At 43.2% G+C, this 19,873-nt stretch overlaps 1 protein-coding gene across 1 annotated transcript in view; it reads left to right on the top strand.

The window, feature by feature from the left end:
- Window positions 1-8,407, top strand: part of samd14 (sterile alpha motif domain containing 14) — a 15,936-nt gene extending 7,529 nt beyond the window's left edge. The window contains exons 6-8 of the mRNA XM_076299119.1: window positions 2,689-2,802; window positions 3,685-3,840; window positions 8,252-8,407. Coding sequence (XP_076155234.1) covers window positions 2,689-2,802; window positions 3,685-3,840; window positions 8,252-8,407 — 426 coding nt within the window. The remainder of the gene's footprint in view (window positions 1-2,688; window positions 2,803-3,684; window positions 3,841-8,251) is intronic.
- The last annotated feature ends 11,466 nt before the right edge of the window (window positions 8,408-19,873 follow it).

The following is a 19,873-nucleotide window of genomic DNA, read 5'->3' as shown; positions in this document are numbered from 1 at the left end:
CTCTCTCTCTCTCTCTCTCTCTCTCTCTCTCTCTCTCTCTCTCCTTATCAAGTCCAACTCACAGGTACCATCTCTCTCTCTCTCTCTCTCTCTCTCTCTCTGTCTCTCTCCTTATCAAGTCCAACTCACAGGTACCATCTCTCTCTCTCTCTCTCTCTCTCTCTCTCTCTCCTTATCAAGTCCAACTCACAGGTACCATCTCTCTCTCTCTCTCTCTCTCTCTCTCTCTCTCTCTCCTTATCAAGTCCAACTCACAGGTACCATCTCTCTCTCTCTCTCTCTCTCTCTCTCTCCTTATCAAGTCCAACTCACAGGTGCCATCCCTCCCTCTCCCTCTCTCCCTCTCTCTCTCTCTCTCCTTATCAAGTCTAACTCACAGGTACCATCCTTTACTCTCTCTCTCTCTCTCTCCCTCTCTCTCTCTCTCCTTCTCTTGCAGTATGGGGGGTGGGGGGGGGGGGGGGTTGCTGTGTGAGGGTGGGGAGGATGGGCAGGTTGTTTTCAGCATATGAATCTGCTCTGCAAGCTCTGTGATGTTTTTTTTTTACTTATAACTTGTAGGTGTTTTTATTGTGTAGTGGTTAAACACCTGATATTGTTTCAATAAAGGAGTGTTAAGCCTCTCTCCTTCTCTATCTATCTATCTATCTATCTCTCTCTCTCTCTCTCTCTCTCTCTCAGGGATTGCAACTTTTGCAATAACTTGTCCAAAGGATTGACATCTCATGAATAGATATAGCAGTGCTTTTATATTGGCCATACAGTCAGACTGACCAACAAGTCATACAAATGCATTCAAGCCAGGGTGCTTCAAGGTTCAAGCACTGTGGAGTTTTTAGACAGGTGTGGCATAAATGACTATAAAGACTACATCTCCCATGATGCATTGGATACTAACGCAGACAACATTTCATAATATCTGGCAGGAATTTGTTAGCCTGACGTAGTCATACTCAATTCTAGTCAAACGTTGTGGGCGGGACTAAGTTCGGAATGGCACCCAGGCTAGGAATTTGTTTGGCGGTGACTGTAAATTGACACTTCAGACATGTAGCTGAGAGTATTTCTGAACGTCTCGGAGGACCGGCGAGTAGCAGCGTGTTCATGGGGAGGATTTGAGTCGGTTCTCTGCACTCTATTTCTGGCCTCTCCTCCTCCCCTTCCTCCTGTGTGTGTGTGTGTGTGCGCGCGCGTGTGTGTGTGGGGGTGATCGCGTGTGTGTGTGTGTGTGTGTGTGTGTGTGTGTCTGTGTGTGTGTGTGTGTGTGTGTGTGTGTGTGTGTGTGTGTGTGTATTTCTGGCCTCTCCTCCTCCCCTTCCTCTTGCTGCCTGATGCTTAACAAATATATGACTCAGCAACCCATGGAGCTGTGTACGTGTGAGTGTGTGTGTGTGTGTGTGTGGGGGGGGGTGATCGCGCGTGCCCGTGTGTGTGTGTGTGTGTGTGGGGGGGGGGGTGATCGCGCATTCGCGCGCGCGCGCGTCTGTGTGTGTGTGTGTGGGGGGGGGGGGGGGGGGTGATCGCGCGTGCGTGCGTGTGTGTGTGTGTGTGTGTGGTATATTATTCATGGCATCCTCACCAAACTTATACTGTACAGTTTTTGTATAAAAAATGCTTGTGCCTTATGTATTTATAGTGAGGGGCTGTGAGGGCAGGGAGTGCAGGTCAGGCCTCCTAATGGTGGCCACTGGCCAGTCTAAATGGTACTCTCCCCAACCCACAGCCGTGTGCTGTTGCACACACGCACGCACACACGTACACACTACACACACACACACGCACACACACACGCACACACACTACACACACACACACACACACACACACGCACACATACGCACACACACACACACACACACACACACACACACACACGCACACACACACACACACACACTCACACACACACACACACACACTACACACACATACACATACACACACACACACACAAACGCACACACGCACATGCACGCACACACACAGACACTCACACACACACACACTCACACTCACACACACACACACACACACACACACACACACACACACACACACACACACACACACACACACACTCACGCACACGCACATGCACACACACAGTGCTGGAGCTGGAGATACATTATGTCCTCTACAGCCTTTTAAGCTGGGCATAATGGACCAGTAATAGGCTTAGTGTCTAGAGGGGATGTGGCTGCACTAACTCACACACACACACACACACACACACACACACACACACGCACACACACACGCCGTTTCCCATTCCTCTCTAAATGTAGGTCTCACACTGGGCTCTTGAGGGTTGTGTGAGGACAGTGTGATGTGTGTGTGTCTGTGTGATTGTGTGTGTAAGAAAGAGAGAGAGAGCAGTCAATGTGGGTGTTTGTGTGTGTAAGAGTGAGAGAAAATTATGAATTATGAAGGCAGCATACATATCTTACCTACATCTTTCACAATTCTACAGAAGTCAGAAGTTGGTTGATCTTTCCAACTGTGTCCCAAAAATGAATAAATAAAAGGAAGATACCATTCTGTGTGGTTATCCAAATAGCCTGTCTATATTCTAATAAATCGTTATTGAAACTGTGTAAACTGCACTTTCCCTACATTAACTGCATCCTTTCTTGTTCTCTTCACCTCCTCCTCCATCCCTTCTTTCTCTATCATCCCTCCATCCTGAAGGAGTCGGCGCTAAGCGATGAGTTCTCCCCACGGAGCCCTGTTGCCTCCAGTGAATCAGTGGCCGACTCGCGATCCTCGCACCCCTACCAGACCCTCTCCCAGTCCTCAGATGAGGTAAGTTACATTCCCTACCAGACCCTCTCCCAGTCCTCAGATGAGGTAAGTCACATTCCCTACCAGACCCTCTCCCAGTCCTCAGATGAGGTAAGTCACACCCACTACCAGACCCTCTCCCAGTCCTCAGATGAGGTAAGTCACATTCCCTACCAGACCCTCTCCCAGTCCTCAGATGAGGTAAGTCACATTCCCTACCAGACCCTCTCCCAGTCCTCAGATGAGGTAAGTCACATTCCCTACCAGACCCTCTCCCAATCCTCAGATGAGGTAAGTACAATACAAAATAAAATACAATAAATGAATAAGCAATAAGATAATGAAAATAAGCATCTAAGAGATTGTTCATCAGCTGTTCATCTGAGTTTCTCTTCAACAGCCCTGACTAAGTGGACTCCCCAAATCCCCTCTGTCTTTAAAAAAGTCTCCTACTACCAGTGTGCGGCGCTGTTTCTCATTTCAGTGATCTCTGATCTCTGGCTCTGCTTGCATGATCTGAGCCACTGTTGCCCCCTGCTGGGCATCCATCCTTACAACATGGAAACCAGAGTCAGTTCATGTAGAGTTCATGATGGAAACACTGATAAGGGAATTCAGTGTATAAGTAGTGCAAGGAAATTTAATAGTTTTTCATTAAAGACGAACTTCTATCTGTATATGTGCAGATTATCTTTTAGTTTTTGCCTGTGTCTGTGTTATAGCCACTGTGTGTATAGTACTGTCTTTCAAGAACTTAACTACTATGGTTGTCTCCCTTTTTCTCTCTCTCTCTCTCTCTTTATCTATCATCCACTCCAACCCCATCTCTCTCTCCCTCCCTCTCTCTCCCACTCACTCTCCCCTTTCCCCCTCTCCATCTCTCCCTCCCTCTCTCTCTGAAAGCATGGGGACGAGCCGCTGTGCCTGGTGTCGTCGTGGAGCACGCAGCAGGTGTGCCAGTGGCTGCGTGGGCTCAACATGGAGCAGTACGTCCCGGAGTTCACCGACCAGGACATAGACGGCGAGCAGCTGCTTCAGATGGACAGCACCAAGCTCAAGGTGAGCCCCGGGATGCCAGGGAGGGCCGTCTCTCCTGAATCTGGCCCCGGTCCGGCCCTGATTCGGCCCCGGCCAGGGCCAGTTAGCGGCTGGCTCTGCCAACAAACACGTGTAGCGCACAGGGAGCTAGGCTAGCTTGAATCCTGGGTTTTTGGTGATTTGGAACCATGATTTGGAGCGTGCAGAGCAAATTGAAATTTGTTAGAAGGTTCGTCTGAGTTCACAGGTTTTTTAGACCACCCTCCTCCTCCTCTTTTTTGTCTTCTTAATCTGAAGTTTCTCCTGTCCTCCTTTCAGTTAATTTCTCTCTCTTCGCATCTCCTCTCCTCTTCTCCTCTCCTCTTCTCCTCTCCTTTCATCTCAGCTCCTCCTTTCAGTTAATTTCTCTCTCTTCTCACCTCCTCTCCTCCTCTCTCTTCTCCTCTTCTCTCCTCTTTCATCTTGTCTTCTCTCTCCTCTTCTCTGCTCTCACCAGAGGCGTCGTCAGCCGATTTTGCTGGGGCTTCAAACCAAATGTTAAGTCCAGCAGCCAAATGCCATAATTTAGGTTGTTTTTTTTTTTTTGCTGTTTCTTGTTGCCAAGGGGTAACTCAACAAGATTAGAGAGGGTGCCCATTGATATCCCTTGAGCAATTAAGCCTTCAATCGATATTGAGCCTTTCTTGTTCAATGTGTTGCATATAAGGCGAGGCACCACAGGTGAATTGGGTAAAACAAATTAACTAGTAGATATCACTATGAAACTTCCCCAGTTGATTACTTACATTAATATGAAAAAATGTATTAAAGTTTTCTGTAATTTAATGTTTAAATATGCAAATTAGGCATGATCTTATTAAATATGTGCTGATTTGCATAAAGTAAAAAAAAAACGAAATAAAAAAACGAAATCTGAACATTGGATAAAGTCAGGTTCAAATTGACTTTTTCATTGTGTTGACATGCGTTACATTACCTTATTATACGGCTCTTCATTGTGTAGATAAGTGTTACCTTACCGTATTAAACAGCACTTCACAAGGCTAGTAAAACGCTCCATTGACTTGAATGGGATTTCCCAAAACATAATTTGGAACGGCTACTTAGAGCGCACATGAGAGGGGGGGGGGGCATATCATTGTTTGCATGGAGTTATGCTGTTCTTGTCATTTAGGCCTACAAGTTCAGGTTGGTTATCAGCCTGTCCTGCACTCACTAGCCTACAGTTTGGAGCTGGCCAAACAGTTCTGGCCTATTCTTAGTTTGCCATTGTAGGATCAAATTAGTGAGTCTTCAAGTCAAGTCAAGTTTATTTATATACAACAACAAAAACATGTTACATTTATATAGCACTTTTTTTTTTCAACACTCAAAGCACTTCACATGGAAGAAAAGTTTACAAAGTACAGATCATAATAAAAAAGAAAACATAAAACACACAAGGAAAAATCATTTAAAAATAAAGAATAATTAAAAAGACAACATAAAAGACGAGGTAGAATAATTAAGACAGATTCAGAATTTGTAACTCAGTGCAGTTAGCAGAAGGCATCTGAGAACAGTTTGGTCTTAAGTCTAGATTTAAAACTGGTTACAGATGGGCCTTTTTGATGTCATCTGAAAGTTGGTTCCAGAGCTGAACCCCATAGCCGCTAAAAGCTGCTTCACCATGTTTAGTTCTAACAGCAGGTTTTACTAACAGGTTTTTCTCCTGAGACCTGAGAGGTCGAGCAGGTGTGTACTGGTGAAGCAAGTCTGATATGTTTTTAGGTCCTGCTCCATTTACTGATTTATACATAATCAGTATCAGTGCTTTAAAGTCAATTATGTGAGACTTAAAGCAACACCAAATAACTTTTCCTCTGTCGCGCTATTTGTTTATCCAGCACTGGCTTTGCAAATAACGATGTCCACAGACAAGGTAGAGAAAGTTGCATGATTTTACGAAAGTATGATGTATTGTGACATCAAATGCAAGTCAAATTTGCAGTTTCTTATGTCTCAATCCATCGAACTACAGATCTGCTACCCGATCTTGCAAACTTACATAGTGCAGTTATAGCCGTTAGAGGGCCGCGAAGCGAATGCAGAAGTGATGTTCACCCTGTTACAAGTTGATGAACCACTGAAACGATTTTGGAAACATTATTTTAAGGTACAAAAAACTCTTTGGTGTTGCTTTAAGAATTGGAGTAATGTGGTCAGTTCTTTTAGTTTTAATGAGAACCCTAGCTGCTGCGACTTGTATTGCCTGAAGCTGTTTGATCTTTTTAGGAAGGTCTGTGAAAAGCCCATTGCTGGAGATAAATGCATGAATGAGTTTTCCTAAATCATGTTTTGACATTGGCCCTCTAAGTTTAGCAATGTTTTTGAGGTGGTAAAAAGCTGATTTAGTTATTGCTTTCATGTGGCGGATGAAATTTAGATCACTGTCAATTAATACAACAACATTTTTAACAGTATCCTTTGCTTTCAACCCTTTTGTGTCAACCATAAGTCTTTCCTCCTTTTTATGAAGTATAATTAGGGACTGTACGATATTTACCGGGGGGGGAGGGCCGGTCGTCAGGGGGGGGAGGGCCTAAGAGAATTTTTTAAGCCTTAGGGGAAGGCCCAGGAGAAATGTTTTGGCCTGGGGGGAGGGCCGAGGAAAATTATTTTTTCCTGATCCATGATATTTTTTCCCCTTATCAATGATCCGTTTTCGATATTTTAAAAGGTTTGTAGGCCAAAACATCATTCACGTCTCTTTGACAGAGTGGGCGAGTCCAAAAAGTCGCAACCCTACCTGAATCTCCCACAACTCTCCTCGTAAGCTTGCAGGTCACCCGCGGTTATGAGTCATAAACCAAATATTTTAATGATATTCGGGTCATTTGCGGGCGGGTCAGTTAAAATTAATTAAATATATATTTTCTACAAATAGGCCTACTTAAAATATCACGAGAAGGCTAGCATCAATACAGTAAAGCATCAATACAGTAAGTCAACAGTAAAGAAGCTGAAGACGCGAGTTAAAATAATAAAGACATCCCTTCAGGAAAAGCGATATGGCTATGGAAAATATTGGGAAAAGTTCTTAAAGAAGATGACAGTAGTACAAGTTATGGTCTATGTAGGCCTACTTCTTGCGAAGCCATTTAAAAGTATGACAGCCGAAACGGGCAGCCTGCAGGAATAAATCTTATGGCACAGACTACACAGCCATATACTACCGGTATGTATAGGTTCGCGCATGCATAAAAGTTAGTTCGTTGTGTTTGTGGCTTTAAACAGTGGATGTGCTTTAGTAAAGCTTTGTGCTTCATTCAGCATTTTAAACCAGTTCTTACGCTAACGTTTTGACCAGCAATGTATCTCTCTTGCCTAGGCTACCTTGCCTCTCCATTTCTATTTTCGAAAGAAGTATGTCCATGGCCAAATCTTATCTAGTGTTCTAAATCCTTGGTGGTTGCGTGCGTGCTTGCGCTCTTATTCTCATTCTCTTTCCTGCGCAAACATTATGTCCTGCATGCCTGCGTGTAGTTCTACTGCATAAAGTTTCGCAAATAAATTAGTTTGTTTTACAGAAATGGACTACTGCATGCAGGCTATAACCAAAAGCACACATTTTGTAAATAAGCGGGTCGGATCGCGGGTCGGGTATAATTTTGTCCTAATTAATATTCGCGGTCCGAGTTGCGGTCGGGTTGATTAAAATATCGGGCGACCGCGGGCCGCTTGTGACCAAACCCGCGCAACACTGGTTTGTAGCCCCGTGTGTGTGTATGTGTGCTTATGACATTTGCTGGCCGTTTTAACCTTGTAAACGTCATTTTTCGACCATTTGATTCACATAGGGGGGAGGGCCTAGGAGAATTTTTTTGAGCCGGGGGGAGGCCCCTGGAAAAAAAAATTGACCAGGGGGGAGGGCCAGGCAGAACATTTTTAACCCGATCGTCTGGCGACCGGCCCTCCCCCCCCGCTAAATATCGTACAGTCCCTTACTACAGTTTTTTATTTGTTTAGCTGAAGAAAACATTGAGACATCCAGTTGTTGATTTGGTCAATACACTGACAAAGAGATTCAAGGAGAGCATAGTCATTTGGCGACAGAGCTAGTAGAGCTAAGTAAATTTGGGTGTCATCTGCATAGCTATGATATGAAATCAAATGATTTTTGACGATTTGTCCAAGTGGGAGCAAATAGAGGTTGGATAATAGTGGCCCCAAGATCGACCCCTGGGGAACACCACAGGTCGTAGGTGTTGAGATACAGTACACAGATACAGTACAAAGAAGCTCCTTTCTTGTAGATATGATCTGAGCCAGTTGATAACTATACCTGTGTAAATCCAACCCAGTGGTCTAATCTTTTTTATTTGGTTTGGGTTTTTGAGTTTGTTTTTTAATTTCTCTCTCTCTCTTTCTCTCTTTCTCTCTCTCGTCGTAGGGGCTGGGTGTGGTGAATTCGTCAGACCGCAACACTCTGAAGCGGCGAATCAAAGACATCCATGCAGCGGCCGAGAAAGAGCGCAAGGCCCTGGGCAAACTGGAGCGGCAGAGGGAGAAACAGCGCAAGAAGGAGCAGGAGCAGCGCAAGAGCTAGACTCCACACCCCTCGCCTTCCTGTCATCACCGCCCCATGAGCAGCGCAAGAGCTAGACTCCACACCCCTCGCCTTCCTGTCATCACCGCCCCATGAGCAGCGCAAGAGCTCCACTCAACAGCCCTCACCTTTCCTCAGATTCATCCTGTCATCACCGCCCCATGAGCAGCGCAAGAGCTCCACTCAACAGCCCTCACCTTTCCTCAGATTCATCCTGTCATCACCGCCCCATGAGCAGCGCAAGAGCTCCACTCAACAGCCCTCACCTTTCCTCAGATTCATCCTGTCATCACCGCCCCAGGAGCAGCGCAAGAGCTCGACTCCACACCCCTCACCTTTCCTCAGATTCATCCTGTCATTACTAACCCCAGAGCAGCTCAAAAAAGACCAGGAACAGCGCCTTCCTGCCATCACCACCGGCCCCAGGAGCCACACCTCTCGTCTTTCCTCAGATTCATCCTGTCATCATCCCCCTGGGAGCGACGAGAGAAAGACCAGGAGCGGCGCAGGAAACTATCCACCACTCTCCTCGCCTCACCACTATCCTCGCCGGCCCAGGAGCAACGAAAGAGCTAGACTTTATAACTTCATTACTCACCCAGGAACAGCTCAAGAAAGACCAGGAGCAGTGAGCACACCCCTCACTTTCCTGTCATCACCGCCCCAGGAGGTAATGCAAGAGCTCAACTTCCCCCGTCCCAGCTCAGATTTATCCCGTCATTACCGATACCCCTCTCTCCACCAGCTCACTGAGAGTCTACAAGTACGGATCCCCATAAGGGTCATTGGTGGTGATTTTTTTTTTCTGGGCTCCTTTTGAGCTTATTTTGTATCCTTCTGTTCCTTCTCGATACTTTTGCATTCCGCCTTAATAGTTTGGCACAATGCTTTTGACTTTGCGAGGCAATGCAAAAATAATGACAAGGGAAACGCAAAAGTACTCTCGGGGAATGCAAAACTTATTGCGAGGGAATGGAAAAGTATTGTAAGGAAATGCAAAAGTAGCTAAAACAATGTCATTTTCACATAAAAATAAATCCTGTCTTGACCCTTAGAGGGCTCTGTATACAAGAGAGAAACAGCTGAAGAAAGATCAGCACTACCAAGAACAAGATGGCTCCTATGACCTGTCCACACTTATAGATATTAGAAAGCTAGATACCGCATTGGGCTCCCGAACGTACGTAAATAGCGTCGCCATCTTGGTGGGGGCAACAATAACTGGAGGCCTCTAACTGGAAATCAAACAGGTGTCTCTGATTGCAGCAAGTGTTGCTGTCACTCCCCCATAGACAGTAAACGTGCTGCCCCCACCAATATGGCGGCCACGTTTACGACGATCTAGCTTTCTAATATCTATGTCCACACCTGCCCCTTTGACCTTTGACTCTGCCTTACCCGCCATGTTTCCTTCAGTTCATCCAGAGCAGGGAAGAGAGAAGGGTGGCAGTAGTCTAGTGGTCTAGTGGTGAGGAAGTCTGTCCCTGTAGTCAGTTCACTGTAGGTTACTCTGGAGAAGCCAGTTTGGCTGAATGATGAACAATAATGTAACATAAAAGAAAACAGTAGAGGGAAGACCAGGAGCCATGCTGCAGGAACCAGATGCCTCCAGATGGCTGTTTCTTTCCTCTTCCCACCCACCCAGGCTGGGGAGTTAAATGAGCACTATGGAGCAAGTCCCTTTTTCCTAAATGGTCATGTACTGGGACCATTTAACGCTAAGGGGGTGCGTCGGCAATAAGGGCCATGCTCCGACCCGCGACGGCAACGGTACATAGTGAAATACCACGTGTTCCAGGTCCAGCAATGCCAGAGACTCCATTCTCCTTAGTGTAAGTCAGTGTGGCAGTAGCATGGCATTAGATTGGCATCAGAATGGCGCCACCTTTTGGAGCGGCGCAGGAAGCGGCTGGGCTAGACTGTGGTATTTGGGACACGTTGCACGTCATGTCGCATGTCAGTGTGATGAAGTTGAAGACAAAGCAGCAAAGAGGAAGATCCCTGCCAAATCTGAAGCTCCAATCATGTCAAAGAAAAGAAGAGTGACTGACTTTTTTCATTATAACTGAATTGCTTAATGTGCTTGATTTGGCAAATTCCCCATCTTTGATTCTCTGTGGGTCTCTGTGTTGTTTGGTGGATGAGATTTTGTTTATTTGTGAGACTATGTGTTGTTGTTTCAAACAAGCTAAAGAGGTGAAGATGGTTGGAAGGTGTTGTGATTCTTCTGTTTTTCCATGTTATGTACAAGGACAAGTAAAGGTCATTAGGTGAATTATGTTTATGAAGGACAAGTAAAGGTCATTAGGTGAATTATGTTTATGAAGGACAAGTAAAGGTCATTAGGTGACTTATGTTTATAAAGGACAAGTAAAGGTTATTAGGTGGCTTATGTTTATGAAGATAGGTGACTTGTGTTTGTGAAGGGCAAGTAAAGGTCATTAGGTGACTTATGTTTGTGAAGGGCAAGTAAAGGTCATTAGGTGACTTATGTTTATGAAGGACAAGTAAAGGTCATTAGGTGGCTTATGTTTATGAAGGACAAGGAAAGGTCATTAGGTGGCTTATGTTTATGAAGTTAGGTGACTTGTGTTTGTGAAGGGCAAGTAAAGGTCATTAGGTGACTTATGTTTGTGAAGGGCAAGTAAAGGTCATTAGGTGACTTATGTTTATGAAGGACAAGTAAAGGTCATTAGGTGGCTTATGTTTATGAAGGACAAGGAAAGGTCATTAGGTGAATTATGTTTATGACATGATAAGTGCCATGTTCGGTTGATTTTAATTTAATGTTCGGTGTGGTCATATTGGTCATATCTTTTACCAGGACATGAACTGTTAAGTCTTAAGAGAAACACCTTTAAAAAAAGGTGTTCTAGTAAAGGCCGACACAAACACACACATAAAGACATTTAAATTTTACAAAATGTTCTTTTTTTTGCTAGTAACCAATATGCCCACACATGACCCATTTTGGCTAATCTGCTTTACTTTGTACACAGTCACATAAGCACAACACAGTTATACTTGATAACACACTTAATCCGTTTTGCCAGCGCGTCTTGTTGCCGTTGAAAGGTGTCTAATATCTAATAATATCTTTCATTCAAAGCCATGATGTACATACAGAGGAAAAGATGAGTCAAAGTGCACATGTATGGGCCTGGAATTATTAATGTAGGAATTTTCTCTATGATGCTGTGTGTGTGTGGGGGGGGGGGGGGGGGGGGTATATGTGTGAGTAGGCATGCATGAGTGAGTGTTTAAGAGAAAGACAGAGCGTGTGTGTGTGTGTGTGTGGGTGTATATGTGTGAGTAAGTGAGTGTTTAAGAGAAAGACAGAGTGTGTGTGTGTGTGTGAGTGTGGGTGTGTGAGCATGTTGGCCTATATAAAAGCTCTGTTCGCTGCCAAGGACGTGTACATGATATTTATTGGTGTGCTTGTCGTCTGGGCTCAATGAAAATAAACTCCACTCCGGAAATAAGGCCTGAGGACACCATTGAAGGAGAGTTCCAGTTCTCACATCATTTCCTGTACCCACAATGCCCTGCTCTTTCACGCTCCCCCTCTCTCTTGTCACACACGGGCTGCCTCCGGACACCTCGCCTCAATGAGCGGAGCCTCGACAAACCTCGCCGTTATCCCCTCCTCCTTTCTGACAATCAGAAGGATCTGGACGACTGTTTCACTTCCCTCCACTCAGATGAGAAAGACATGGCTGCCGCCGTCGGGACCGCATCTGCTTCCTGGTTCTGCTGCACCGTTGCTAGGGTTTCTGTTTTTCACGGCTGTGTTGGGTTAACGAATAAAGGATGCATTTACGTGCGGTTGATATGCTGCATGCATGTCAACAGTCTGATTAGATGACTCTTGTTGTCTTTTGCTTCCTGAAAGAGTCAGTTCAACATTGAATCAAGATTTAGCATTAGTTATGCATTGAAGGAACATTTATCAGACACTAACTTTTATCGGACATATACATTTATCGGACATCTAAAGCAACTCAAATTGGGCCTAAAAGTAAAGTGAATCGCAGAGTTGCAATGGCTGGTTCAGGACTTGTTTTTTTCTCTGATCTAAATGACAAATCAAGAAATGTTGACTAATCACTTGTAGACCCTATACACAGTGTAGTGTTCTGCAATTTGGCTTTCACCAAAAATGTTTATTTCGTCTCAATGCCGTAAACATTATATACTTTGAGGGGGAATATTATGTTGTGCTCTTACCAGCATTACACAATATGTTTTCTACATCTCTGAGACCAGTTGGAGCAGTTTTATGTCTCTGTGGCTAATATAGTGTCAGGGGTCAGGCAAGATTGCCTGAAGCTATTTGAACAGGAAAAACCTTCCAAAAATGAAAAATCATCATTTGGTTCACACCTTTCACATGCCTCCCTGTTTTACAGCGCAAGGAAATAAATATGATCCTTATGGAACATGACCTTCCACTTCCTCTATATCATGACCTCTACTTTCATGTTCTCTATTCTCTTCTCATCTCACAACTGCACTCTCGCTGCTCTCCTCTCATGCTCTCCATCTCATCTCATCTCACAACTGCACCCTCTCATCTCACAACTGCACCCTCTGTTCTCTCCTCTCATGTTCTCTATTCCCACCTCACAACTGCACCCTCTCTTCTCTCCTCTCATGTTCTCTATTCCCACCTCACAACTGCACCCTCTCTTCTCTCCTCTCATGTTCTCTATTATCACCTCATCTCACAACTGCACCCTCTCTTCTCTCCTCTCATGTTCTCTATTATCACCTCATCTCACAACTGCACCCTCTCTTCTCTCCTCTCATGTTCTCTATTATCACCTCATCTCACAACTGCACCCTCTCTGCTTGTCTCTCCTCTCTATAGTAAATGGATATTATGGTCAATCAGTCTTGTGAAAATGCCACTACGGCGTGTCATGAGTTTGCCCCCCCCCCCCCCTAGACTCAGGTTTGAGGCCGGGTTTGGTGACTGCTCTCTCCCTTCACTAGTTGACACCTTTACAGTCTTCTCTGAGAATGGAACTGGGAGTGTGTTTGTCAGGGAATGAATGTCAGTGTAAGAAATATTCCAAATATCATTTTTGTGACACCTGACTCCCAATATCACGCCATTTGCACCGTAAGAGAAAAAACTTTTCATTATCACAAACCATCATTTAGTTCACATTTCACATGCCTCCTTGTTTTGTACCTTAAGTAAGAGGAAAAACTTTCCATAAATCACAAACCATCATATAGTTTTATATGTTTCACATGCCTACTTGTTTTGCAGGTACAAGACAATAAATATGACCCTTATGGAACATGATCTCCTTCTTCCTCAGCTTATCTCATGACCTCTCCTCTAGCTCATGTTCTCTGCTCTCACCTCACAACTGCACTCCCACGTCTCAAGGACATGCATGGCATGAGATTTGGGGCCTCATTTGTAAGCATTTTGCGTAGAAACCATCCTTCATTTGATCTAAGATCATTTGTGAAATGAACGCAAGTGTGGTTCAGAGAAAACGAGTGTGCATATGCTAATGATATTGATGAGGGGGTGCTTACAAGGCGGAGACCCAAAACCATCCGGCTGCGCACAAGTTGACATTCATTTGTGATTTATAATGGGCATATCTGGAAGAGTGGCGGACGCACGTTTTTGTGTGTACATTCCTTTTCTCTGAATCCCACATACGATCATTTCAGAAATGACCTAAGATCAAATGAAGGATGGGTTCTATGCAACACTTTTCTAAATGAGTTCTGGTGAGCAGGCACATGCACACATAGGCATGTTAGCTCACTCCTTCAGTCCTATTATGGAAATTAAAGTTCTCAAACATCATTATTTACCGTTAGTCTGAGCGAATTAGGGTTGAAGGTGGAAGTAAATACAGCAAAAGGATATTTGGTATTAATCGAACCGTAATTTCATGTAGATTAAGAATTTCAGGTGCCTACAGCGCAGATTTGTACCAGAAAAAAGATATACAGCTTTGAATGGACCATGGTATAATGATTATTGGGCCAAAAACGTATATTATCACATATAGATATTAGCTGATATCTCCATACCATACTGGTAAAAGGATCTTTACCAAACTTGGTGTACTTACTCACCATAAGTTCTTGATTAAAATTAGTAGGTGTTTAATGTCTTGGGGTCAAAGGTCAAGGTCACATGAGGTCATACTTGACATGCAATGTTTGTTTTATACCTCTCAAGCAGATTGAAGGATCCTCATTAAACCCAACACAGTTAATTAAGCCTAAATTAACTGATAAGGCATTAAAGATCATGGGGTCACAGGTAGAGGTTAAAGGTCATGAGTATAGCTGGCTGAGGCATAGAATCAACTATCTGAATTGACATTAAAAAAGATTAAGACATTTATTAAAGCAAAACAAACTTTATTTTCTGTATAAAAACAGTTGTTTCAACCTCCACATCTTATTTTAGTATTGTAGTAATAGCCTCTCTGAAATCAGGGGAAATCTAAATAATTTGCTGTTTTAAAAATGCAAACATCTGTGTGAATACTGTTTTAAAATAACTGTTTTAGTTCATAAATGATATTGGAGTAAAAACAAAGTACTATTACATAACATTCAGTACATCAATAACAACATTGTAGTTCATTTAGACAAGCTGAATAGCAGAACTTTTAGATTAAATCCAAACCATTTCTGTCAAACTTCTGATAAACATTGTCATCTTGAGCTATTTCCTTCAACTTAAATTATAACGCCAGACAATCAATGTTAATGTCTATCTTGATAGAATAGTGTTAGAAATAAAAACTACCCTTGCATCGCATTGCAATAGTTATACTTTGTTCCCTGAAGTTGGTAGTAGGCATATAAGCAACGGCAGCAGCGGACTGATATTACCTTGGATTCTACTAAGTATTATGGGTTTTCAGGATGTGAATGGATGTAATCATGGGTTTCATAAGGGTTTATACTATTGCATGGGTTTTCATGTTTTAGAAGAATGTAGTCATGAGTGTCATAAGTCAGCGGAGTGGGGTGAGTGGAAAAGTACTGGGGGTACCAGGATGAGAGGATCTCCTCCTTATATGGTTAAGGGAGAGGGGGTGTTATCAAGCTGGTAAGGACTGGACAGGACAGGGATGAGGAGGCCACTGTGCCTTATGAGTTAGGGCCTGTCTAGCTAGGAAAAGAATAAGATAAGAAGGCCTTATTTCACCAAACTGGAAGGAAACAGAAAAACTTAGGGTTACACTATTTTACATATGTTACCTATGCATTACATAGGTTTGCATATAGTTGTATGCATGATGGGAAGATGGTTTCCACCAATGTAAGCGATCCTGCTTGGTACTGATTGGTGAAGGGTGTTGAGGGAGAGGGGGTGTTATCAAGCTGGTGAGGACTGGGCAGGACAGGGATGAGGAGGCCACTGTGCCTTATGAGTTAGGGCCTGTCCAGCTAGGAAGAGAATAAGATAAGAAGGCCTTAGGGTTACACAATAAGATAAGAAGGCCTTATTTCACCAAACTGGAAGGAAACAGAACTTAGGGTTACACTATTTTACATATGTTATCTATGAATTACATAGGATGCATGATGGGAAGATGGTTTCCACCAATGTAAGCGACCCTGCTTGATACTGATTGGTGAAGGGTGTTGATGGAGATGGCGTGAGAGGGTGGCACTTCTCAAGGGCTGAGGAGTATAAAATATAGTGTACAGTATAGCCATCCGTAGGGGAGATCTTGTCGGGGGCCCCAGCTGATGACATCTCCTCCCTATTGCTTTGATGGTTGGTCTGGACTTTGGTTGGGCTGTACCATCATTGCAATACGGTGAATAAAGATCAACAGTCTTCGGAAAATCTTCTATCTACATTGTCTCCTTCGGACGCCTTGTTCCAGAGTGCTAAATTACTAAATAGTCAAGTGGTAATTGTTAATTGGACAATTGGATTTGGAAGTGGACATTTTCTAGCCTGGAAAATCCAGACCCTGGTAATCTAAAAAAGATTAAGGGTCTGGCCACGAACAATGTAATGGCCCAACTCGAGGGGCGGCACCAAGCATGCATTTAAAAATCTCACTGCACGCAATTGGATAACACTAGACCAATGTTTACTCCACTCACATCCATCTGGGATCGCTTCCGTTGAGAGTGATTTCGGCACCAGATTTTATGGTAGAGCCAATCAGGACGCAGGGCCGGAGTTTCATAGATGTGACGTAGTGTAGAAGCGACTGTGAGACTGTTCTCAGCGTCACGGGTTGGCTTCAATGTAAGTGGTTGAAGTAGCATGTTAATAGAGGACGGAGAAGTGGCTTATCTAATCATATGCAAGGATTTTTTGATAAGGCCCAGCCTTCTGAAACTCCACTCCAATGGATCGATCCCAGATGGATTAGTGGAGCTAGGCGGAACGAAATTCATCTGGCGAGAGTCAGGTTAGTCTCATCATCCATTGCAGTGAAATTGAAAATAATGAATCAAGACAGTACTGAGCACAACTAAATACTGATATTCATCCCAGGGGAAAATATTGCTTATTACAAAACTTTCAGAAACAAAATTTAGAAAATGAACTGCTATCCTAATACTTTGTGTCCCTTAATGTGCTTTGTAAGAAATTATAAGGTGGCTTGTAACAAATTCATATTTAATTATATTATTGATATCTACCGTCAAAATCTTCCAAAATATTTAGATAATATTTTTTGCCCACCCCTAACTTCAACTGAACAGATAACAACGGACATGCCACATTAGTAACATCAAAACTGGAAGACAATGCTAGTCTTCAGGGTCACAGAAATTGCCAGGAGAAAGTGGACAACACCTTGTCCATGAAGGGAAAAATAGCAAGGGCCACAGTTAACAGTCAAACTAACTTATGGAAAGTCACAACAGCAGAGAAAGCTATAATTTACAGCTGGAAGTAGCACTGCTTGTACTGTGGAAAGGACTGCATGGGCAATATTGAAAGAGATATTGGTCAGGTCATGACTATGCTAGTGGAAGTATTCCACTGTTATGTAACTGATAAGCACATTTGCATACAGTAATTGCAATCAGATTATTGATTCTTCTATACAAAGGAGGGGTATTAAACTCATTGTGCTGTAGATAAGGACTCCCCATGTCAAAAACAACCAAGTCTATGTTGTGCAACATAAAAAAGTTCACTATATTTACAGTAATTGAATTGAACATGGCATGTTGATTAGCATGTCTCCACCGTCTATAACCTTGTATGCCAGGGGATGAAACTGACCTTAACCTTTGACCCCATGGCCCTGAGTCCCTAGGTTCATCTAACTTGTATAGACAATAAATGTACTAGAGTTAATGAAGATCCATCAGTCTGCTTTGGAGATATGAACCAAATACTGCATGTGAGTTATTTGTGTGACCTCTTGTAACCTTGACCTTTGACCTCAAGACCTAAATTGTCTTGCCAGCTCTTTGACAACTTGTAGTGGGTAAATAGACCAAGTTTGATGAATATCTTTCAATTGGCTTAAGAGATATCAGCTAATATCAAGATGTACTAACATACGTTTTTGGCCCAAAAATCATTGTGCCATGCTCCATTCAAAGCCCTATATATTTTTTTCGGTACAAATCTGCGCTGTAGGCACCACAAATTCTTAATCTACAGAAAATTACGACTCAAATGATACCAAATATGCTTTTGCTGTATTTACTTCCACCTTTGACCCTTTTCTAGGCTAATTCGCTCAGACTACGTGGTAGATAAAGAGGTTCATTTACAGAACTTAAAGGGAAATACAACAGGTGAATACTGTCACATTTGTACAGTGATGGCCAAAAGTATTTGCACCCATGCTGAACTGAACTTTTGGAAATTGATCTTAATGCCTTAAAGGAGAATTCCGGTGTGATATTGACCTAAAGTGTGTTGAAACATGATACCGAGTGTGAACGTATGTCTCATAGCCCATCTCGGCTTGTCCCCTGCACTCCAAAATCTGGCATTAGTTAGCCAATGCTATCAACAGCTTTTTCAATGGTGGTGCTTCGGCATCGGGCTAGCCATGCAAATAAATCACTGTTTTACACATTTACGAGGCTCAATGTATCTCCACACTTCATTGGTAGACTTCCGAGGGCCCTGACATTTAAAACGAGAAATTGAGAACTTTGAAAAAGCACTGGTAGTTTACTTACAACACGATTTATGCAGACAGTATCTTCACGAAGTTTAGCGTTTGCAGCCATCTTGAATTTAGTCACGATAAGTCGAGCGACGAGTAAGAATGAACAGGTATGATAAGGGATCAGATTCCAAAAATAATTCAGTGGAAATGCATGGATTCCATTTTTTTCCAGTAGCAGCAACTGGAATCCATGCATTTCCACGGAATTATTTTTGATCTGATCCCTTATCATACCTGTTCATTCTTACTCGTCGCTCAACTTATCGTGACTGAATTCAAGATGGCGTCGAACGGTAAAATTCCTTAAGGTACTGTCTGTAGAAATCGTCTTGTAAATAAACTACCAGTGCTTTTTCAAAGTTCTCTATCTCTCGTTTTAAATGTCAAGGCCTTCGGAAGTCTACCAATGAAGTATGGAGCTACTTTGAGCCTCGTAAATGGTGTAAAACAGTGATTTATTTGCATGACTAGGCCGATGCCCGAGACACCACAACGAAACACTGTGTTGGTAGCATTGGCTAACTAGCGCCAGATTTCTGAGTGCAGGGGACAAGCCGAGGTGAGCTATGAGACATACGTTCACACTCGGTATCATGTTTCAACACACTTTAGGTAAATATCACACCGGAATTATCCTGAGGAAAAATGAGGAAATATCTAACCTTTAAGGCGAGACACGGCAGGTGAAAACATCGTTTTTTCATGCACTGGTCAATTTCGAGATTTTGGGCTAGTCTGTTACCTTAGCATGTATTCTATCACACTACTACAACAAAAAAGTCCGATTTACACATTTAGGTGTTTATTTCATTATATTGTGTCTACTCGCGCCTGTATATTTCTCCTAAATTCAGCAAAAGTTAGCATTCTAACCTTGCATGCACTCCCGCGACCGTGGTCCAAAACATAACATGTGTACTACCGTTGGAAAGCTCTGTTTTTCCTGTATCACGCTATGTGATCCATATATGGACACTTACTTTGTATCAGCAACCAATCGCGAAAGTTCAAAGGCGAGTCTAGGCTGAGAACGGAATCTCATTGGCTGTCTTTCAAGGCTGTTTTCTCAAAGTGAGTTTCCGCTCACACTCTGAGCTCAAAAACTCCACTTCAGAAGCACGTACATACACCAAACTTTCTAGACTTATGCCTAACTATATGTCGAAGATTTCTACAGAGGGGTTTGTTGATATATTATTCCTAGCCTGACTTACATGACATTTTATGCCTAAAAACATGGACATTTTTTAGGGCTAGTGACATAATTATGACCGCCGCGCAGCGAAGCTTCGCTATCTGTAAA

This window comes from Alosa pseudoharengus, unplaced genomic scaffold (genome assembly GCF_046254945.1).
Source record: "Alosa pseudoharengus isolate Yale_2024_CS ecotype anadromous, Long Island Sound unplaced genomic scaffold, YU_APseudo_1.1 YU_APseudo_1.1_scf_21, whole genome shotgun sequence".
NCBI classification, from domain to species: Eukaryota; Metazoa; Chordata; class Actinopteri; order Clupeiformes; family Clupeidae; genus Alosa; species Alosa pseudoharengus.
This window is presented reverse-complemented; position numbering and strand designations above follow the sequence as displayed.